At 43.1% G+C, this 24,566-nt stretch overlaps 1 protein-coding gene across 5 annotated transcripts in view; it reads right to left on the reverse strand.

Moving 5' to 3' along the window:
• LOC142564351 (venom metalloproteinase BumaMPs1-like) overlaps nt 1–24,566 on the reverse strand; it is a 77,383-nt gene that overhangs the window by 42,474 nt on the left and 10,343 nt on the right. For 4 of the 5 annotated variants that reach the window (XM_075675327.1, XM_075675323.1, XM_075675325.1 and 1 more), the window contains 4 exons: nt 14,468–14,628; nt 11,025–11,117; nt 8,015–8,138; nt 7,455–7,511 (listed from right to left, as the gene is read on the reverse strand). In XM_075675327.1, the coding sequence (XP_075531442.1) occupies nt 7,455–7,511; nt 8,015–8,138; nt 11,025–11,117; nt 14,468–14,628 (435 nt within the window). The remainder of the gene's footprint in view (nt 1–7,454; nt 7,512–8,014; nt 8,139–11,024; nt 11,118–14,467; nt 14,629–24,566) is intronic. The other variant, XM_075675326.1, reaches the window with a different exon arrangement.

Raw genomic sequence — 24,566 nt, forward strand, 5'->3', positions numbered from 1 at the left:
CTGCAAATGCCTGCAAGACTGCAACCGGCCACAACCGCAGCATTGAAATAATTGCGCTGTCAAGGCCTGCAATTTCCCACAGGAAAATATGCTTCAATGGCATTCACGAGAAAATCGCTGACGCAGTATCCAATATTCGTTGACGGAGCAGTGATCCTGGCTATCACGCACCATATATACTAAGGTGTTATTATTACCCGCAGCCTGTGTTGCTCGAAGCACGTCAGTGCACTGCGGACCAAATCACCTGGTTTTACACACGCTCTTCGTGCGGTGGGTGGGCTAATATGGGGCCCCTCTAAACGAAGGCTTTTTCAGCTATATCAGGTGTTGTTTGCGGGCGACTTACGATACAGCATGCCTGTAGTTTTCAATATGTGTTCAACTTATCTCCGGTTGTTGGAAAGCCTTCAGGCCCAAGCTATGCGAACATGCATGGGCCTACCACGGTGTACATCGGCTTCTGGCATCATAGAGGAATCACAGACCTATCCAATTGAAATTTACATGTCTTGTGAGCTACTTCGAGTTCACCTCCAACTGCTGACTAGAAACACAGACCATGCCTTGACTTCAATTCAAGAAAAGCGCCAAAGGTGCACCTAGTCAAGATGTCTCACTATTCACAGGCATTTCATTCCTTCAGGCTTCCAAATTACCGTCATCTCTGAAGTGCCGCAGTGGACGCTACAGACCCTACAGTTGCGCCTTCACATACCTGAGATTTCATTGAAGCAGCGCATTCCTTCCACTGGCCTAAAACAACTCACTTTGGACCATTTGGTTGGACTATTCGATGGCTCTGTGCACATATGCACAGACGGATTGGTTGCTTCATGCGCCTCGACCGCGGCCTTCGTGATCGCTCAGCTGGACACATCCCACCAATACAAATTTGATCAAAGTTCGTCTTCGTCAGCTGCAGGACTTGTTCTAATACTGCTACCCGACACCAAATAAATGGACTATAGTTTCTGACGCAAAATCAGCGTTGCAAGCCACCGATTCTCTTTTGAGGAGAGGCCAGTATTATATGCCAGCATTAGACGTACTACACATATTTGATCTTACTCAGAAGAACGGACGGGCAGTTACCTTCCAATGCATACCTGGTACCTGTGACTTTGCCGGTAACGAGCTAGCTCATGAGGAAGCAAGAACCAATATCTCTAAAGCAGTCGACGTAAAGATCCCATACTCTACACCCCCCTTTACATCCCAAAATCGATGTAAACTCTTTGTTAACTGAGCGCATGCGAGATTGCACAGCACTATATTGGGCTCAACCAGACCATTAGTACAGGCGCTTGCGGGAAATAGACTCTGACAGGACTTCTTGCCTCCCGGCTCAAGTCAATCGATATCAAACAAGAATGCTTCATCCGATTCGCCAGCGCATCCCCTTCAATTGACGCTACGCGCATCTCATCCGCCATGCGGACAGCCCAACTGTGAACGCTGCCAAGTGCCTCAAACTCTCCAACACCTGTTTTGTGACTACCCTCTCTCTACACATCACAGTGGAAGGAACTAGCTTCTGCGCTTGCAGGCATTGGCGGGCAAACATTGTCTGACAAAAACTATTTTGCATGCAATGTGTGACCGTGCAGTAGCATGAATAGCTAGAAGTGCTGCTCTAGACTACTTCAAAATTACGAGACTTTAAGGAAATGCTTTAAGGAAACCACTGTGTTTGTGTGTATCATCATCAGCTTTCACTGCTCTTTTTTGTCCCCTTTGCTTTTTCTCCCGTACATAGAAGCAGGCCAGAGCATGCTAGCTCAGGCCAACCTTTGTGCCTTTCTAATAAATTCTATCTCTATGTGGCATTTGCCATATGAAAATGTCGCAAACCAATTTTGATACAGTTGGCAGTCCAGACACGTACTCTCACAGAGTGTGTTAACTATTTGCAATACAGTATTGAACACCGTTAGCATTATTATTGTTTAACCGAAACATAGATTGTGCCTTCTTGAAGCATGTCGCATACAAATAAACACGAACTACTGTTCCTACTATAAAACAGGTGAAGGAAATTTTTTTTTGCAGCAGCGACGGAAAACGGAAAATTTCCAAAATGTGTGTAATATCGTAAACCAACAAACACTGACACCAAGGACAAAATAGGGGAAATGACATTTGCTTAATAAATGAAATAAAGCAAAGTTAAATTAATGTAAATGAAAGTGGGTGATAAAACAAGTTGACGCAGGTGGGAAACGATCCCAGAACCTTCGCATTTCGCGTGCGATGCTCTACCAATTGAGCTACCGCTGCGCCATTTCTCCATCCATTTCGTGGGTATTTATGTTTCCTACTAGAACCAGGGGCGAGTTAGCCAGCACCACCAATCGCAGATCTTGGCGCCGGATGTGGAACATCTTTTCTGCCGCAGGCATCACGAGAACGTGATCTTTTTGGGGACACTAGTCGCGCCAGCGCCACCACATGCAGACCCAACAAGATCACGTTCTCGTGACGCCGGTGGCAGAAAGGATGTTCCACATCCGCCGCCCAGGTCTGCGAGTGGTGGTGCTGGCTAGCACTCCCACAGTTCTACTAGGAAACATAAATACCCAAGAAAGTGGATGGGAAAACGGCGCCGCGGTGGCTCTATTGGGAGAGCATCGCACGCGAAATGCGAAGCTTGTGGGATCGTTTCCTACCTGCATTATTAAGGAACATGCAATAAAAGTCGGTGGTAACTCCGTTAGACAGGATGCCAGTAAGCTATCGCAGGAGACGTAACATCTGGTCAAGAGAAACGTCAATGTATGAAAGCCTCTAACCCTACAGCTAGAATAGAATTGGCAGAACTTTCCAGGTTAATCAAGAAGTGTAAGACAGCTGACATGAGGAAGTATAATATGCATGGAATTGAACATGCTCTCAGGAACTCAGGAAGCGTAAAAGCAGTGAAGAAGAAACCAGGAATAGGCAAGAAACAGATGTATTCGTTAAAAGACAAAGCCGGCCATAGCATTATTAATATGCATGAGATCGTTCAAGTGGCTGAGGAGTTCTATAGAGATTTATACAGTACCAGTGGCACCCACGACGATAATCGAAGTGAGATTAGTGTAGAGAAACTTGAAATCCCACAAGTAACGCCGGAAGAAGTAAAGAAAGCCTTGGGAGCTATGCAAAGGGAGGAGGCAGCTGGGTAGGATTAGGTAACAGCACATTTGTTGAAGGATAGTGGACAGATTGTTCTAGAAAAGCTGGCCACCCTGTAACGCAATGCCTCATGACTTCGAACGTACCGGAATCTTGGAAGAACGCTAACATAATCCTAATCCATAAGGAATGGGACGCCAAAGACTTGAAAAATTATAGACCGATCAGCTTACTGTCCGTTGCCTACAAAGTATTTACTAAGGTAATTGCAAATAGAATCAGGAGCACCTCAGATTTCTGTCAGCCAAAGCACCAGGCAGGAGTCCATAAAGGCTACTCAACAATAGAGCATATTCACGCTATCAATCAAGAAATAGAGAAATGTGCGGAATATAACCAACCCTTTTATATAGCTGTCATTGATTACGAGAAAGCGTTTGATTCAGTCGAAACCTCAGAAGTCAGGGAGGCATTACGGAATCAGTGTGTACATGATCCGTAAGTAAAAATACCGAGATATATCTATAGCGGCAGCACAGCCACCGTAGTCCTCCACAAAGAAAGCAAAAAAATCACAATAATGAAAGGCATCAGACAGGGAGATACGATCTCTTCAATTCAATTCACAGCGTGTTTACAGTAGGTATTCAAAGACCAGGATTCGGAAGAAGTGGGGATAAAAGTTAATGGAGAATACCCTAATAACTTGCGATTCTCTGATGATATTGCCTTGCTTAGTAACTCAGGAGACCAACTGTTTTGCATGCTCACTGACCTGGAGAGGCAAAGCAGGAGGGTGGGTCTAAAAATTATTCTGCAGAAAACTAAAGTAATGTTTAACAGTTTCGGAAGAGAACAGCAGTTTACGATTGGTAGCGAGGCACTGGGAATGGTAAGGGAATATATCTACTTAGGACAGGTAGTTACTGGGGATCCGGATAGTGAGACTGAAATAATCAGAAGAATAAGAATGGGCTGGGGTACGTTTAGCAGGCATTCTCAAATCATGAACAGCAGGTTGCCATTATCCCTCAAGAGAAAAGTGTATAACAGCTGTGTCTTACCAGTACTCACGTACGGGGCAGAAACCTGGAGGCTTATGAAAAAGGTTCTACTTAAATTGAGGACGACGGAACGAGCTATGGAAAGAATATTGATAGTGTGTAACGTTAGGAGATAGAAGAAGAGCAGATTGGGTGAGAGAACAAACGTGAGTTAATGATATCTTAGTTGAAATCAAGAAAAAGAAATGGGCATGGACAGTACATGCGATGAGGAGGGAAGATAACCAATGGTCGTTAAGGATTACCGACTGAATTCCAAGGGAAGAGAAGCGTAGCGGGGGGCGGTCGAAAGTTAGGTGGGCGGATGAGATTAAGAAGTTTGCAGGCAAAACATAGCCACAATTAGCACATGACCGGGGTAGTTGGAAAAGTATGGGAGAGGCCTTTGCCTTGCAGTGGGCGTAACCAGGCTGATGATGATGATAAATTTACTCCTCAAATAATATGATTTAATTAAAAGTATCGATGAGAAAATTGTAGAGAAACACGGAAAACTCCCGGTACAGCTTTCTGTTGTTCAATACGTGCTACATAAAAGACGTGCAAGAAGCCCGTGAATACGCGCAATGTGCCTCGAAGGTTTAGTCGTGTGGCAGTTTGTGTGTTCGCTGGCTTCTTTAATGCTCAGAACAACACTTTTATGCAGCAGGCATCGATCAACAAGAAGACACATGGGGAGATTTTCATGTTGCTCTACAAATTCCTCTTTGACACTTCTCATCTAACTATAATGTTTAAGAAGATGATTAAGTATATCGGATAAAGAATTTGTAAATGGGTGTACGCTGTCCCTTCAAGGTCTTCAACCAGTACCAACTTGCCCAAGGGTCGATTTTTCTATCTACACGACATTGTCTACTTTGACGTGACAACAGCAGTTATAAATGCCTTTGATAACTCTGACGATCAATTACTGGAAAAATATTTGATGTTGGGTTAGCTTATAATTTATGCAAGGCCTGTGAAACAGCTAAATAGTATTGGCGAGAGATGAATATGACAGCACAGTTGGAAAAACTGCATTTCCTGATTACGTCCATGAACAAACATGTTCCAGGACCACCGTTGATTTGCCATATAACTACTGTACATTATTGGCCGTCGTATTTTGGTTTCCGGATGTTACGTGGTAAACCACGTGCAGGTTCAGACAAAAATTAATGTCCTACAGAATAAAAGTTATAATTTAGCCCTCTTGTCGTGTCTTTACTTTCTCTGCAAGTTATTGCATTGTTTATCATGTGGTAATGTATATGTTGGCTCATGTGATCGTTCACTTAGGAGCGACAGCCCCTGCCTTGTCAGAGCAGCGCCAAGGATAATTACAATTCCATCAAGTACAGTGGATTGACCAGCTTGTTGGAGTCATCCAAATGTTGCCACATCATCCTTCCCTTTTGCAATTATACTCCTCTCTTTCCACCACAGCGCCTTCGGCGCATTCTAATGTCGAATAAACGTGGTTTCATACATTCATCATACCATTCTGATCCACGCGACCCATTCACTGGACCACTCTCTTTGACCCAATCTCATTCGCAGCCAGATTCGCTGGCTGTTGTCATTCCTCATATTTGAACAACAAATCAAAATCTATGGTTGACCCTGACCTTCCCATGGACCCGGCTTCAGGTTCCGTTGCATGTGAGAAAAATGGTACAACAGATAAGACCGTAATTGACATGGAAGCCAGAATAGTCGAAGAGCAAACACATTTAAACAGCTATGTAAGAAATGTAAAATTGTCGTGGGAAAGGTCTTTCATCCCGGAAAAGACCATTACACACAAGCATGAACTGCGTTCATTCACATATACATTGTAGGGAAATCACTGCATCGAATAATGGAGAAGAAATGCACTGCAGTTACAGTAACGATGGGCCTGACTTAGACACTGGACATCCACACATTATTAGGCTAGCAAACCACAGATTTGGATGTATCCGATCTGCACTTAAACTCGCCTCTTCGCCCAGTATATTGGTATCTTATAAGATGCTTCTGGCCCGATTATTAGACAATGGCTCCGAAGTGTGCAACCTGTATAAGGAGTTGCCTTGCGCAACTGGAAAAATAAGCGCAAAGACCTGAACTGCCATTTATTCTCTCGCATTATAGTTGGAAAGGCGGAGTAACAATGCTTTATGCAAGAACGAAGCTGCCTCTACTTAGTATTTGCAGCAAAGAAAAACGCCTCTATTTTTTTGACTGAACAAGCTTCTGTACATAAATACTGCAGTCAGGAATGGTATGTGATAAGAAAATTAGTGAGGTTAAGGAAAACTGTGTTTGCAAAGCTTGTTTATAATGATTCCTTTTTCTTTCAAGAGCATGTGATGGAAATTGTCATCCAGCACACATTGTAAACGCGACAACTCGCGAACAGTATTCTTTTCTCTTTTCTGAATACTTGAAACAGTAGGGTGAGTGGTTATGTTGTGCTGTGCTAGCTACTTGTGTACTTAAATTCCTTAGTTTAGAGTGTATTGAATGGATAATCATTGTTTTTGCAGTTATGCCTGGGTAATTATTTGAACCGACAGTTTTGTCAATAAATCAGTAATGAAATAATGAAATTATAATATCCTCCTCCAAAAATACATCAGGGACCACAGTTGGTGGCAGCCGTTCATTTCGGAGAACTCTACTGAATGAGTAAATTTATTCGAACGCACACATATACCATCAAAAATAGAATATAGTGATGTACCACAGTACCTACCAACGAAGAGATCTCGCATATTTTTTGGTTGTAGTGAACTCAATGTCCTTAATATGAAGACCTATGTGGGTTCGTAAATTTCGATGAAAGACTTCTAATTTGTTTTAAAATAAACATCACAATCATGCAATGTGGGCTGTGAAAACCTAGACAAATTTCCTACGATGAAGATCATGTTGCATTCCCATGTCTTGCATACCGACACCATGTAGGAGTACCTTTCGATTTTATGCCACACCTATTTTTCAGGACTACAGATACTCTATCACCTAAAATATAACACCTTGCGCCAATATAGCAATGGTTATATACTTTAGCGCCCCGCAGATCACGATCTTTAGCGAATATTTCATCTTTAATGTTGCTTTCGTTCAAAGAACTCACATATGTGATTTAAAACAACTTCTGCAGTCATGAATATTGATTACAGCAACCAGCAAGCTCACCTACACTTTTCCACTGCCTGTTTTAAAATAGCGTCCCTTCAGATAAGATGTCTACATGAAACGAAGAAAAAATATAGCAAGAAAAACCTAAACAACACTCACCAGTACTTCCAGTCATATCGCCTGATAGGTCACGTTTTTGAGTAAAATTATGATTTTCTATAAATAAAGAAAAACACTAGTCAATCAGGTTGAGCACTAAGGTTGAGCACTGAAGCGACATGAGTTAAAGTGAGCACATATTGAGCCTGTTGATGCTGCTATAAAACGCAGGCTTTACGATAAAATGCATCATCTTTTTGCAAAGCCGTCTCTGCCTCGTATGAGGCACATTGCGGTAGGTATGCTCCTATTCTACTTTGTTTTGGGTCCCTTTAATTCAAATACGTGCATTGATTTGATTCACGATCCACAACCGCAGTCTTAGAATGGGTAATCTGCAATATAAGAATTTGTTTTCATAACTTTTTCTTATCCAGAAAAACCCTTCAGATGGTTTTTGAAACCTTCCACTGCAAGCAGAAGACTATGTGAATGAGCAAGCATATCTTTCTGAACTGCAAATTTACAGCAAGCCAGGACAGCTATTTCCAATCGAAATTGACGCCTAATGAATTGTTATATGGATAATAGAGACAACCCGACATGTAGTTTGCACTTACTTGCGTTGAATGAAGAAGACGATCGTTCTTGGACATCAAATATGCGGTGTGGAATATCTCCACTGATGGTGTTATCGGCTGCAACCACCGGAGCAATTCCATGTTGATGACTGAGAATTCCTCTCTGTGAAATCCATTAGCACAGTAAATGCATTTTTGTCACGAAAACAAAGCCCCACATGCAAACCACAACATTGCATAGTTTTCTAAACAGATCTTAAGAAGAACCAGATCTATGCCTATTGTTTGTGTACGAGCTTATATTGCTGCATTTTTAACCACCCCTTCAACTACGGAGACGTGACTTGCAAATATTCAGTGTAGTGGTTGACATTGTCCCAATTTGACCATTCGAGCAGATGATGAAATTATTCGAAGCTACAATTTCCCCATCAGAATACAACCAATAGCATACATTTGGTGTTCCAATCTCATCGTGCTTTGTTATGACATAAAATTATTAAAAGAACGAATTTCGACTGCACGCAATGCTGCAAATATAAACTAAATTAAATGTTTATAAGAATACTGAAGGAAAAGATGGTTTCGATATTGTTGCATTATGTGTATCAGTGATAAGTTTTTCGATAAGAGCACTACCAAGCTATTAATGGAGTTCATTATAACGAAAAAAATGTTTATATGTATAAATAGTACCCTCATTCTTCATTACTCTGCCGCGAGCGGCCTAAATCTGCTATGTGGGATATATATGCCAGGGAAATTATCACAAAATAAATGTGCGACAAATATACAGTGATCATCCACTTATGGGCAAAATGGAAAAAACTTTCACATGAGTCAGATAAGGAGGTGAATGAATGGCTATGAACACAAATGGCGACAATAAAAAGGCACATTCTTAAGCGCATGAAAGCTGAGAAGTTAGAGCAATCATTTCGTTACCTGTACGTCGTGGCGTGCCTAGCGAGAGAGAGAGCACTCAAGGACAGGCGCAGACTTGCAACTAATCTGCATTCCACAAAGATTACATATAAGTAGATCCCAGAAATACACCACTGCACGTGCGCGAAGAAAGCAGCTTCACCCCGAAAATGTTTTTTTCGTTCAATTCATGAATTGTCAATTAGGAATAAACCGAGTGGGCGCCTTCCCACTCATTGCTTGGCATGCCCGTGTAAGCCGATCTTGAAACAAGGGAATGTGTTGTGTCTGTGCCGATATAGCGGAGCGACAGAGTTGCGCGAGGCGTATCATATAAGGAAGAAGGGAGGTGATTGTGCCAGCGACACCTCAGTTTATCTGTACTACAATGAGATAGCTTTTATGGATGAACGTAGTTAGGTCGCGTGTTGCTTGAGCGGAGACGGCACTCATTCAAAATCTATAGAATGTGCCAACGGATACCGCTCCCTTTTTATCTTCTTTTGTTATGCCTTCTGTCCTTACCCCATTCCCCTGTGCAGAGTGGCCAACTGAACACTCAACCCAGTCAACGTCTCTGCGTTTCACCTCTAGTTTTCCTTCCTTTCTTTCCTCTCTTGCCCATTTCCCTATAGTGAGCGCGATTATTCGATGAAAAGCAGGCAAACAAAAACTACCGCCCGATCTTCATATTGCGGCACTGATGCAGTCGCAGTAAATAAGCTTCCATGCGAAGATTGCTAGAGTCTTATGCCCCTTTCTTTTCACATATTTCTTTCACAGCATTGTTCACAGCATTGTTTGGTATGCGACATATGATGGTTAAATGAATGCCCACAGTCCAGCGTTGTGAAACTGCACAAATGGCCTGTGGAATTTATCGTCTATTATTATTCGTTCGTAATCGCTGGGCTGAGCTACTTTCCTCCACACCGGCACTTCTATGTTGATTTAGCTTGTGGAATTTGTCCCTGGAGGCAATAGATGACGAGAATCCCCTGCAGACTTGGGGGCAAAGCCCTTGAATCATTTCTCGGTGTGTTAAACTTCTGGACCCGATTCCCATTCTACGGAAGGAGTAAGAGACGCCACCACTCGGTGTCACCGGAGAGATTATACTAGCAAAGTTCGTTGAACCTCGCGGCCGATGAAGCTTCTGCACTGCTACTGTTCCTGAGACCGCCTCTCAAAATAGCTGAGCTTGCATCGAACTTCCCAAGTTAAAGTAGACAATGAAGTTTACAGGAAATCGCGGCAGGTAGAGAAGTCTGCTGTCTCCCGTGACGCTGCCTGAGAATTTTTGCTAAATGCGTTTCTTCCTTTCCATCTTTACCTCAACCTTCTACGAGACTAAGCCGAAGGAAAAATAATTTTTTTCCGAGTACATTGCAGTGCACATTGGATAGCCTTAACAAACACCCTACAGTGCCGCAATCGAAACTATGGGAAGATATAGGCAGAGAGAAATAAACAGGAAATATGTTGCTTTTTAAACGTTTTTGTTTCGCGCTACATTGCACTGTTTGTGTACATTTACAGCAGGAAAATTGTACGTGTGTGGCAGATGCACGTTACGTGTCTTGTAAATCATTCCACTTTTTATAATTGGTGCTTGAAAAATATTCGACTTCATTATTAGGGCTTCTCAGTGCCGTGCTTTGCATTTTTGTGAGCGTAATATTCCGCGTATTTTTGTTTGTTTCATCTAGTACAAACTTTCATGCTGATTCGGCTGATGTTTTGGGGCACCAGGCAGAGGTAAGATTCAACGTTCATCTCGTATGCATTATTTATCATCTTTCGTGTTGCTTTTTCGATAATATGATAAACTGAGTTGAACGCGCTCTCAAATGCTTTTTGAACACGGCGCTGGGAAACGCTCCCCATTTCCGGGTAGTGATGCCGTTAACACACGATACAAAGTTATTTCTTTTTATGCAGCATGCGTGCTGCATACAGCAGCCACCTAGCCATCGTGGTGGCCTGCATCTTGTTCGCTCCGAATGATCTCAACAGCGACATTGCCTACGTAAAAAAAGCACATCATTGCTTGTCGGTCCAGAAACAAAAGCATTCACTGCATGCATTACACTACATATTACTCAGATTTATTATTTATTCTTACCACTTCCACGCTGCCACGTACCCTCTTGACAACGAGAGACGCCATATGCTCGTTATTATGATACAGGTTCTTCTCGAGCTCTTTTCCGTTTAGCTGGTAAAAAAGAAATGTATTTGCAGGGAAATATTGTATTAGGTGATCAGAGCATCGACACTAATTAGGGGTTGATAGCCAAAATGAATGTAAGTTGGTTGTCAACCCATATGTTAATTAGACGACATACGTGCCGTTTGGAATACCATATACTGTTCGTGAAGCTTAGTGATAGTTCAAAGAAACGCAAATCATTGGCCAGCTCCTTTTTTGAGGAGCTGAAAGGGTGAGTGCATAGCGTTAGCACAAGATGGCAGGTTTGGTAAGAACGGATGGAAAAAGTAGCTTTAGCCACCGACTCTATGACATTAGGCTTCAAGTCTGAAATTTAGCATTTCCGGGCAATGTCATACCATGTGCTAGCGGCAAATTTTCATATAAAGTAGATTAAATGAAAGTATTTGAAGGTGACGATAGCTACGTGTGACTGTTCGAAAGCACACTGACACGGCGTCAATATTCACGAGGTAATGAAAAAGGACTGCATTTTCCGTAAAACAGTAAGTAGAGTGAGAAATTTCGTTTTCACCTTTCATTTTCCGGCAAAGTCTACTGCTGCATCCGCCGCGGTTACTTAGTTGCTATAGTGCTGTGCTGCTAAGCACGAGGTCACGAGATTGAATCCCGGCCACGGCGGCCGCACTTCGATGGGGTGGAAATGCGGAAACACCCATGTGCGTAGATTTAGGTCCACGTTAAAGAACGCCAGGTGGTCCAAATTTCCGGAGTCCCCAACTGCGGCGTGCCTCATAATTCAATCGCGGTTCTTGCACGTAAAACCTCATAATATATTATAATTATTTTTCTTCTGAGAGCTGGCTTATGACGGCTGTCAGCACCATCATCTGTACGCCATTTCAAGTGGAATTGTGTTGCCATGCAAATATGCGCACATTTCACGCAAATCCTAGCGTCGCTGCGAGCACCGGAGCAAAGTTTTTGTGCGACAATGCCCTCTCACACCGTGCGCACCGTTTGGCGCTGGTACGAGAGAAAGCTTACGACGGTGACCTGAGACAGAAGGTGGCTTGATGCGCTCGAAGTGTTGGAGGCCCCGCAATAAAAGAGTCCAAGGAGGGGAAAGGGGCCTCTGAAACCGCATTACATTGTGAAACTACCCGCGTTTCTTCCCCTAACGCAGTTGTGACTGCACATGGATGGCGATTTGGCTCAGCGTGTACACCGCTAGTGCCCTGTTTTGGCGGTAATCTCCGGCTGGTGCAAAGGTTTCGCCAGCCGAGGTGGACGGTGGCACTATATGAACCGTCTTCTTGGAGGCGACGCAATCTATAGTTTCGTACTTGTTGAAGCGAGAGACACATCATAAGGGCTCGCTCCCCTGTGTTTGCGCTCTTCGTCTCGAGGGCATTGTGGCAGCGAGTGACAGCAGTCATGGAATGGAATATGTTTTTTGCGGGCCTGTACTCACGTCACATGGCTAGTTACTTTCTCTTAAGCGAATGTTCACTGTAATTTAAATGGTTGGCAAAGCCACGAACATTACTCAGTGCATTCACTAACACTATGCTATCACTGTTAATGTCGCAGATCAATCTCGCAGCATCGTAGTTGTAGCAAGACCTAGAAAACTAAAAGCACACCAGTATTGTTGGAAGTAGTATACTGCGACAATGTGACAACGGAACTTACGGACACACACTGCGCTGACGTTTCAGTGGCCCAATCACACTCAAAAGCGCTTTCACCCCGCTTGTATTATCTATATGAAGGAATACATAGAACATGCTGATACTTGCTGTGGCACGTAACGTTTCTCTACTGCTTAATTTTTTTGACAGAGACCACTTATCTATGCCTTCCAAACAGATTTATTGGCTCCTTAGTTTACAACTGCCCCATTAATTTAGAAGCGGCACGTATAGCAAGCTTGGACACCAACTTGCATGTTTTTGATAATCTACGGTCAATCTGGGCTGTCGTTATTTGTATCGATTTCGAATATAGCTGCGCAATACGTAAGGTCACACCTCAAACGACGAGTGCGCAAGTGATGCCTTCAGACACACACACACACATACACACAAACGCGCGCACGCACACCCTTTGTGTATCTATATATATATATATATATATATATATATATATATATATATATATATATATATATATATATATGTATATATATATATATATATATATGTATATATATATATATGCGTTATTATAGTGACGACGATTTGATGTTGCGAAAGCTTGTCGCATCCTGTTTACGGTACGTTTTCGTCTTTTTCACTGGGCACGCACTATAATATCGCTCCTATAGTCTTCCTACAGTGAAGACCACCTAAATTTTGCCCCATTTTTTATTCTATATAGCTTGCACGCTTTCTTTTTGGCCCTCCTGCGCTAACAAACTGCAGTTTGTGGGAGAAATTTCAGTTTCTCTGATTATTTTTGCGGCACTGCTCCGTATTTCCCCATGCAGGGCCACAAACTAGCCCATACGCAAATGCTATTGCTGTTGTTGAGTTTATTTTAGCAGTTCCAAACTACTAGCGGATAATTTTTTACACAACCCGTAGAATGTGTAATTCTACAAAAGACACGCGAAATTCTGACCTCTTTATACGTAGCTTTCACTTCGGAGAGAAGGCATGCATAGAAAGGTGTATCATTTTTTCTATTATTTGATGATGTACTGTACTAAATATAGGGCAGATATAAAGCCTACCGTAAACCTGGTTGTTTAGCACTAAGGTTGTGATATACGTTCATTCTTTCAAACAGCGAGGCAAGGATGTTATGGCCGTCCGGGTAAGATTTCAGTACCTGTTAAGAAACTCAGACGAAATGGAACAAGGCATCAAATTTGTGACTGTTCCCACGTTCTAATTTTCATTTTCTTTCAACAAATTATTTAATACCCTATAATGCTCTTTACAGCAACACTTACATAGTTATCACAGACTATTGTTGCTAGAAATTCATAAACACAGTCATTAAGCAATTGATGTTGAGTAAAATGCATAAGTCGGCGTACTTTTAGCTTTGATCACTCGGAAAACGCTTCTAGTGTTCAACTGGACTTAATAAAAAGGATATTTTGGCTCTGTTTTCATTTGCCCGTCAGTAATTCTAAAAAATTTTGTGTCATAAGCGCACAAAATGTAACAAGAACAGAATTATTTTTAAGGCACAGGAGCCATGTTGTTCTTCCTGCAATTTACGCATCGCGAGCGTAATTGTGCACACACTGCTCCTACATAATACCAGCGTGCAGCTTTTTTTTCGTATCTAAAACACTATAGCCTCTGAATTTACCGTGTAACTCCAACTAAGCTGTGCGAACAATGCAAGGACTTATGTCCAACTAAATTGAAGGTCCTTACAGTGGCTCTGTGGGTATTTTTGAAAGTGGAAGATGCAAAGTATAACTCCTTAGCCAACACAGAGCTTTTTTCGAGAGTGAGAGTCAAACCAGGATGAACATGAAGGACTAGGCCACTACTGTGTGTCCGGCTCTCTAGAAGCTTCGGGTATACGAGAACGCCTGCAAGTAGAAAGTGCATGTCATGTATATTGAGTTACACAAATTATTTTACAATTTTGAGAGAATGGTTATGTGTTCCTTATTTTTCATTATGAAAACATGAACTTCAAGACATGTATATAGTTTTCACGCAATCATAAAGCAATGGTATTGTGGACATACCAAACACAGTGTTGCGTAAATATCACACGGGGAACGCAACGCCATAGCTCTACGACACAAAGTTTATGACAGATGTGCTGAAATTCGTCAGGGTATCAATATTCACACGGAGTGACGTGCATTGAAAGTTTAAACTTACATTTACAGCATGTCCAATGACGGTAAAATATAACACAACCAATCCGCCACGGTTGCTCAGTTGCTATGGTGTTAGGCTGCTGAGCACGAAGTCGCGGGGTCGAATCCCGGCCACGGCGGCCGCATTTCGATGGGGGCGAAATGCGAAAACACCCGTGTACTTAGATTTAGGTGCACGTTAAAGAACCCCAGGTGGTCGAAATTTTCGGAGTCCTCCACTTCGGCGCGCCTCATGATCAGAAAGCGGTTTTGGCACGTAAAACCCCATAATTTAATTAATTAATAACAAAACCATCCAAGATAACCCCTAATCTAATTTATGCGCCGCAATAACACGCCCAAATGTTTCGGCTCAGCTCTTCTGTTATTACAAAGCATTTGCAAAAGAGACCCTCAGAGGTTTGTTATTAGAAAATTTTCTAAAAAATTATCACTGGTATCATTATTGGTATTGGGGCAGTTCAAGTTCAATTGCCACCTTAGTCCGTGTGGAGTGAGCGTGATTCCACCTGAGAGCACTCAAAAATCCCTCCCAACACAGTCATATAGGAAGTTTCTCAACGGCTTATATTTACACCGCATGGTATATGAGATGAACGATCAGTAAACATGAAGGAGGCTAGCAGAAGAGTAGCGATCTGGGATCTTGGTACATATTCTTGGAATTAAGAACCAGTTAAAAGACGAAGCACACAACGAGTGACACACACAATGACCAGTCCTTGTGTTTGCTACGTCTCTTCCTTGTTTTTCTTTTTTTGGCTGGTTTAAATATCAAGAATGAAGGAGCCAAGGTCCGGAAAATTACGACCAATTGTGGAAGGTCCATGGCGGCATTTTAATCAGTACCCTGCCTCGGGTCTCAAGGAACCATGTTGGCAATATATTTACGATCCTGCATCCACGGAAGTACACGATAATCAACAGACGGAGATGGTTCTTGGAGTATAAATGAGTTTCGTGGTCAATTTTGTGGGCTCCCTTGATATTCTAATTGCAGAACCTTCGTAATTTGGCATGTGGTTTGACGATATTCTGCTTGATATGTACAGGGACTACATGTACGGGTACTATACAGGCGGCGACTACCTGAACAATCACCGAAAAGTTTTCAAAAATTTACATACACCGGACTGAGCCTGAAACACAGCAAATACAAATTTCGGGTGTCATCTGCGGTGTACATGAGTCACTTTTTCGGGCATTCTTTCTCCGCGCAGCGCAAGTTGCACGCGCAAGTGCAACAGTGGCGTGCAATGTAAAAAGCGCGTAGTTTTCTTGGTTTGCTCAACTGTTAAAGGAAGTATTTATGAACCTATCTTAAGTCTTCTAACACCTACGAACTATTTTCTTATTGTTTCACTGACCTGGAAAAGTGACCTCGAATATTCATTTGATGTTCCATTGACATCAAGAATGATCAGTTTTTTTGCAACACTTCTCCAAAGGGCATTCCTAAACAAATTGAGGACTGAACAGTTCTGGCTTCCAGCTTGTCATCAAGTGAGAGAGACTGCTACCCGACGCATAAGCAGTGACACTTAATAAACACCAATTTTAGCATCGATTCTGGCCGCAAATGTTAAATTACCCACCAGTAACCATAAATTTGTCCCCGTCGCTTCAAGGTCCTCAAGCCGTTACTCTAGTGCCTCCGACCAAACCTACCCAATTATGCAGGTCAGCTTGATCACGCTTAGTACTTTGTGTTAAGTTCCGCAGGGATATTTTGGTATGAGAATTTTATTTATTGCTAATTTATTGCATAATGTGGACCGCTTGGTCCAGGCATGTCGTCGGTTTCAAGATTACAGCCAAATACAAACAGCAACAATGGAAACTGTCTTGAGATTCGTGTTATAATGCGTAATACAAAAGAAATGAATTCACAACAACAATGGAACTTCTTTCTATATTAGTGCAATATTAGCCCTACAATGAAAGAGATATGATATAGTGCAACAGTGCTAATTTGTGTGGCAGGAGAGAATAAAAAGCTGCCTCAGTTAATTTGTTCCTATGACAGTGCGTTGAAAATAATAATATTTATAAGTGTCAGTTCTAGCAAAGTGAGGAGTTAGTTAACCTAATAGTGCCTTTGCGGGTCTGGTCAGTAAGGGTGTTACATATGGTGAGAGATCTGTCGCAAGTTTGTACTTCAGAAGCAGTGAAATGAAGTTCCTTCACAACTTTTTTCGACGCCTTTTGTGAAGGGAAATGTCATTGGCCATCATTATTTCAGAAGGAGGGTCAGTTAGTGAGAATTTGTTGTAACTAAGCTGGACTGCTTTCTTCTGTATTCTCTCAAAACATTAAATATTTAGCTTCGTATAAAGGTTCCATACTGCACTGGCGTATTCTAATTTTGGCGTCATTAAGGAATAATATATTAATACTTCAGAATTTCTTGCGGTGGTTTGAAGTTTATATTTTAGAAGGCGAAGCTTTAGTTGGTTAGCTAGTTAAATGGGGTTTAATGGCGCAAAAGCAGCTAAGGCTATGCTGCGCCAAACACGAGGTGTTTTTAAATCCAGTTTATGAAGGAGAAAGCTGTACTAGTAATCTATATTTTATCTAAAAATCCTGTGTCGTCTAGAAATTTACGGACGTCATATAATGGGACTAGCGGATCATCACCTAAAATTAGAACATGGTGTAAAGGTATGTGTAGTTGATATAATTTGTGCAAAAGTTTTCGTCTGTGTGTTTCAATTTGCGTACATGTGAGTAATATGTGCATAACTGTTAGTGGCTGTTGACATTTCTCGCATGTTGGTGTGTCTTCTTTCGTAAGTAAGTGATTGTGTGTGAGGTGCGTGTGCCCAATTCGTAGTCGGCATAAAACTACTTCGATGAACCGCTCCTGATGATAGCATGACTTTCACTCGCCAACTATGGGTTTCGTGAGATGTAGCGTGTTATCGGCACAACGGTCCCAATCGCGTTGCCATTTTACCGTGAAGGCTTTTCTAATTGCAAGGATGCTATCATTATATGGGAGTGTTGTGTTTGTAATGTCTTTGTGCGCTGCCATGAATGCATATCTATCAGCTGGTTCATTACCAGGTATCCCAACGTGGCTTGGGACCCAGCTGAAACGAATTGACCTCCCGTATTCGTTAAAAGCCACCATGTTTAAAATGTCTCCAATCAGGGGTTCACACTGAGATTTCAGATGTAGAGCCTTCAGTGTGCTTAAAGAATCTGTGTATATGACTGCGTTTTTGTGTTTATCAGCGATAATCTTTTTAACAACAACCCATATAGCGAAAACTTCGGCCTTGAAAACAGAGGCGTGTTGTGTCAATCGAATACTTTTTCCCAATTTTCCGTTACGACCCCCACACCCACGTGTTCTTTCGTTTTAGAGCCATCAGTGTAATATTGCATGTTATTTTGATATTTGTCCAGAAGTGCATGGAATTCTTGTGTAATGTGTTCGCGTGGGGTGTCTTTCTTCTTTAAATGAGTCAATGTCCAGTCACATAGCGGTTCAAAATCGTACCACGGGGGCAAACGCTGTGGCTTTCTGGCAACCTGGAGGCCTTCGCAAGGAATGTCATAATCCCGAACATATTCCTCATATCGCAGGACAAGTGGTTTTATCATGTTCGGTTTATTTGTATAGTGTAGGCGTCAGTTGCATTGTGTGAGGATCTTGTAGCATATGCGTTGCGGTGATGACTGAATTCTTAGTACGTAGGAAAAAGTGAGTAATGCTCTGCTCTGCTGTAAGGAGGGTTCATTACACTCGGCGTATAAACTTTGAATAGGTGAAGTTCTGTAGGCACCACTTGCCAGTCGCAGTCCAAGGTTATGTACTGGATCAAGTCGTTGGATGTAGGACTCTCTGGATGAGCCGTAAACAATGGAGCCGTAGTCTAAAAGGCTACGAACAAGAGACCGGTAAATACGTAAAAGACACGTTCGGTCGAAACCCCAGTGCTTATGAGATAAAGCTTTCAAGATATTCAATGCTTCATTTGCCTTAGTCTTTACTGCTTTAATGTGGACTAGGAAGTTTAGTTTTTCGTCATAGATTACTCCCAACAATTTATATCCTTGTTTTACCGGCAGCGCGACATCATTCAATTTTACATCCGGGTCTTAGTACAGCCCTCATTTTTGCGAAAAAAAGCACTGTAACAGTTTTTTGAGTACAGAAGCAGAAGCCATTTTTCTCAGCCCACTCCATTAGTTTATTTATTGTTATCTGGAGCTGCCTTTCACATGTTCGTAAATTTGAAGCGCGGCACGCTATTTGCAGATCATTGACATATATGGAGTGCATAACAGAGGTGGGAATGACTTTGTTGACAGAGTTCATTTTTACTATAAAGAGTGTTGTGCTAAGTACGCAACCTTGTGGCACGCGGTTTTCCTGGATAAATGTGCGCGAGAGCACATTGCCTAGACGGATTTGGAATGTTCTGTTGGACATAAAATCAGCGAGACAGTTTAGCATTTTGCCACGGATTCCTAACGCGGCGAGGTCACGTAAGATTCCAAATCTCAACGTGGTGTCGTACGCTTTTTCTAGGTCAAAGAACACTGCCAGGCAGTGCTATCTGTGTAAATATGCTTCACGTATTTCGTGTTCAAGTCGGACGAGGTGGTCTGTCGTTGAACACCCTTTTTTATAGACGCACAGGTGAAAATCAATGGAGTTCCGTTTATCAAGCGTGAAGGTTAACCTCGCATTTACGACGCTTCTGTACGATTTCGCCAAACACCTTGTCAGGGTAGTGGGTCGAAAGGTGCTTGGGGATGTGGGGGATTTTCCTATTTTTAAAAACGGTACAACTATTGCGTTTTTCCAACTTTTCGGCATGCTTCCGGATTCAAATACTTTGTTAAAAATTTAAGGAGAGCATCTACGGATGCTTGGGACAGGTGTGTGGGCATAGAATAATGGATCCGGTCAGGACCTACTACAGTTTTTTTGCCAGCACAGAGAACCCTGTTAAGCTCTTGTACCGTGAATGGAGAGTTGTATTCATCCCTTGACATACAAGCAGTTGGTAGCTTCTCCTTTTCTGCTGAGAGTTTGTATCTTAAGAACGTGTTTGAATAATTAGCCGAGCTAGAGATGTTATAGAAATGTTCCCCAAGTATATTCGCTTATTCTTGAAGTGTTGTGTGAGTGCCTGAAGGTGTAAGTATGGGTATCGTGTATGATGAGTAGTCCCCCTTAAACTTCCTGACCTGTTCCCACATCCTTTTAGATTTGACGGGGCTATTAATTGTAGGTACATATTTTTGCCAGGAAGATTTTCTGCCTGTCTCCGGATATATCGAGCTTTCGCTTTGGCTTGCGTAAAATTTAAAAGGTTGGTATATGTTCCGTACCTGCGTAAGATTCCCCAGGCCTTATTTTGCTCCTTTTTTGTTACGGTGCATTCATGTGACCACCAAGGATTAAGCTTTTTCCGAACAACGCCAGAAGATTCCCGAATGGCCTTTTTGGCTACAGATTTCGTTAATTTTTTAATTTCGTCAATTCTTAACCCAGTAAAGTAAGCTCCTCCAGCCTGGCACTTTCTGTGATAACAGGTAAGTCTGCCATTTGTAGTTTCTAATGTCGCGGTTTGTAAAATATAATGGGTAGCGTTGGGGGGGGGGGGTAGGTGAGGTTGATTATAGCAGGTAGATGATCACTGCCATATGATGACTGCAGTACATCCCATTTAACATCGGTAAAAATGTCGGGAGAGCAGAATGCTAAATCAATGCAGCTAAAGTACGTGAACTCGGTGAAAAATTAGTTGGCGCACCTGAATTTAAAAGAAAGATGTTATTAGTCAAAATAAAATCTTCGATAAGTTGTCCTCTTTGGTCATTCTTATCGCTACCCCAAAGAGTGCATTGAGCATTAAAATCTCCAACTGAAACAAAAGGCTCCGGCAGCTGGTCAATTAAATCTTCCAAATCTCGTTTTGAAATGGCTATGGGGAGGAATGTACAATGAACAGATGGTGACAGTCTTAAATGACAAAACGGTGACAGCTACTGCCTCGTGCGGAGTATTTAATAAAACGTTCTGTGTGGGAATGCCGCTTTGGACGACAATAGCGACACCTCCTGATAAACGACTGGAGTGCTCGCGGTCTTTTCTTACGAGAGTAAAACCTTTAAGAAAATGTGTATGTTTGGGTCCTAGGTTCGTTTCTTGGAGACAGAATGCAACTGGTGAGAACTTATTTATGATGTCTTTGATGTCACCTATAGTGTGAATTAGTCCCCTGCAATTCCAATGAATGATGAAAGCCTTCCTATTGAAATTGAAAAGAAAAATACTTATGTGTGTGAGCTTACAAATTGTAGGTGTCATTTATTTAAAAGCTGATTACTCTTATGAAGGGCGGTAACCGTTCAGGTTACCTTTCCCTTTCTGAGCGAAGGTATAATATGCTTCTCCTTCTGTGAGTGCTCCAAGGAGCGCGGGTCTTTTGGCGTCAATGGCGCCAGGGTTTTAAGTTCGACCTCCATCGCCTTTTCCGAGGCACTGGACGATCGAGAGCCAGGCGCCGAGACGCGCGTCTCGGGCCGTGGGGTACGCTTCAACTTGAAGCCCTGCGGCACTGTTATCTGCGGGCCCGTCTTCGTTGCTGATGGAGCAGCACTGGCTGCAGCCACCAATGGGGCGGTTGGGGTTTCTACAGGAGTACCGGACGTGGACCCTGTAGATTCCTGAGACCAGTGTGGCGCTGTTCCCTGCCGCGTCACACTGGCATAGCTTACTTGAGGTAAGTGCGCTAGCTTTTTCCTCGCTTCATAGAATAAAATCTTTTCCTTTGTACTTATTGCAAATATTTCTTTTTCTCTTTTCCAGCAAGGGCAGCTCCGCGAGTAAGCTGGATGATCGCCCTTGCAATTGAGACATTGTGCGGGACCATTGCAGTTGTCAGATGAATGGTCGTTGGCACTACACTTCGCACATGTTTCCTTTCCTCTGCATGATTGTGATGCATGTCCGAACCTCTGGCACTTGAAGCACCGCCTCGGGTTCGGTATGTATGGTCGGACACTGATTTTCAGGTAGCCTGCGTCGAGTGAGCTTGGCACAGTACTGGAACCAAATGTAAGTATTACGTGTTTTGTGGGGATCTGTTGGTCGTTTCGTCCAAGTGTTATCCTTTGTACCTTGATTACATCTGTTCCTGGAATCCCTCAAGTAGCTCTTCGTCACTGAGGTTCAAAAAATCTTCTCATATTACTCCTCTGCTGGTATTAGGCGAGCCATGTGGGGAAATTGTGACATTAATGTCACCGATACTTGTCAGTTCACTGGTTCTTTCGATTTGTTCTTTCTTTGTTAGTTCGACGAGGAGGTCTCCGCTTGCCATCTTTGATGCTTTGTAGCCTGATCCAATCGTGTTTGATAGGCATTTCGATACTAAGAAAGGCGATAGTTTTCTCATACCTGTGTTGCCTTCACTATGAAGGACATGGAATTTGGGGAAGGTGTCATGATTTTGTTTCCATACGAACTGAAATGTTGCTTCGGTGCGCCCTCGTTTTTGAAGGCGATCTTGGAGGGGGGGGGGAAGCGTTTGCATTAAACATTGGAAAATTCGGCGGCGATGGTAGCCACCCACCACCGAGCCCAAGTAGGGGATGCTACTAGGTTGGGAATGATACCTGCAGACGCCAGCCATGCATCGCCGCTATAACCTAATCTATATATACCCAAGACTGGATATATTACACACGGTTATCTCTTGCCGCCAGGAAATACGGAAGTAATAAGAAGTGAAGAGAAGACAGGAAAGATAGAAAAGTAGGAGAGAAAGACGAAGATTGGAGAGGAGGACAGGAAAAGGCGACTGCCGATTTCCTCCAGGTGGGTCAGTCTGGAGGTGCCATCTATGTGAAGCCGAGGACGAAGAGGTGTGTTGCCTCCGCCGGGGGGCCTTAAAGGTCCGAACACCCAGCATCGGCTCAAGCCCCAGGATCCCCCTTAGCCCCAGACACGGCTAAGCCGCGCACGGCTACACGCGGGAGGAGTCAACCCCCGTGTGCTCGGGTACGTGGTGTCGCAACACACCAAATGCCTGCTGACGCAAACGCCCCTGCGTGCGCGATGCTGTAGAAAGGCAGGTGAGCAAATATTACATACATACATGCCTCACTGAGAGTTAGTACCATTGAAAGCGACGGCCGTTTTCAATTCCTAAAATGAGTGTTCTGTACACGTCTGTCCCTAGCCATGCTGCGAGAGCTTCAAACAAAATTGGTGTGCATCTCAACCTCTAGGAGGCACTATCGTAGTGAGGTGATGATTGAACTAATGAAGAATCAACGTGACGCAACAGGCCTTTATGAAAGGATCAATATAGAAGAAATCGCTATTTGAAGCTGCGAGGGCATCTTCCATGTGCATCTGCACACACGCCTCAAGAACTCTATCATGAATATAACAAAATGAAAATACTAATTTCAGTTCTCTGAGTTGTTCTAGACGACATACAACCAATTGAGCAACCATTGCCCTACCGTAATATGGGGCTAAGTGAAGCTTGTCCTGTGGGCACCTGACCTTCCTCACAGGTAAATAACCCACTGGTAACGGTGCCGAATCGCTTCGGCCTCCCGCGGCTGCAGCTCTGGATTTTCTTGTTACTTCCGGATTGATTGGTCTAAGGCGGCTTTATCGGCTAGGTCGGCGGGCCGACAGTGAGCCCTTTCATGGGCGAATGTTCGGCGCCACTCGTTGGAGGCTAACTGTTTCTCGGGGGAACGGACAACGCGTGGATGTCCCATCGGTTTTCCGAGACTGCACAGAACAGAAACGAAGCCGGCGAAGCGCGCGCGAAACCGCTCTAACGGCTTGATCAGCACGCTCACGGTGAGCCCTGTCACGAGTGAGTTCTCGCCGCTGTCCGTCGAAGGCTGCCTGTTCCTCGGCGGAACGCACTACGCGTGGCGGGCTCATCTATTTTCTGAGACTGAACCGAACGGAAAGGAAGTCGGCGAAGCGCGCGCACACCCTTTGTTGCCCTTTTATTTCCCGGCGAAAACGAAACGACTCAGACTGGGTAAGCGCGTGGCGTGAGCGCACACCTATGCGGCTGGAATCCTTAATAATGAATCTAGATCCGGCGCCAGCGCAGATGTCAAGTCGTGAAGCACTCGAGCAGATGGTTTTTTTTTGCGTGAGCACGAAAACGCCACCTAAACTTGTGAGCCCTCCCCCCAATACAAGCGTCGCTTTAAAAATCAAATTTTGTGCTAGGTATATCTAAGTATGCACATTAAAGTGCACGAGCGGAACACTTAGGCTATATTGTTTAGTCCGACAATGAAGTAGGAAGTCATGATTGATAATCTACCGGCAACAGCTGCTCAATAATACCTCTTCATGTTAAGTAGGCTTAGCAGACAAGTATCATCACCAGAAATTTTCAAGAGGAAACAAAAGAAGCAATTCATGCCTATGCGGCCAGCATTGTGGTACATTAGCTTAGTAATATCTGTGAAGTATAAGAAATGCAATCAGTAGGCTACCGGCTTTAGTTTATGCATTTTATGCCTTTAGGATAGCATAAACATTTATAGTGAACTTAGACTAGGATGTTCATGATGGTTAATGATACCTAAGTGATACTGAAAGTTGGAAACAGTGCGGAATGCTACGG

Source organism: Dermacentor variabilis, chromosome 11, assembly GCF_050947875.1.
Source record: "Dermacentor variabilis isolate Ectoservices chromosome 11, ASM5094787v1, whole genome shotgun sequence".
In the NCBI taxonomy this organism is placed as follows: Eukaryota; Metazoa; Arthropoda; class Arachnida; order Ixodida; family Ixodidae; genus Dermacentor; species Dermacentor variabilis.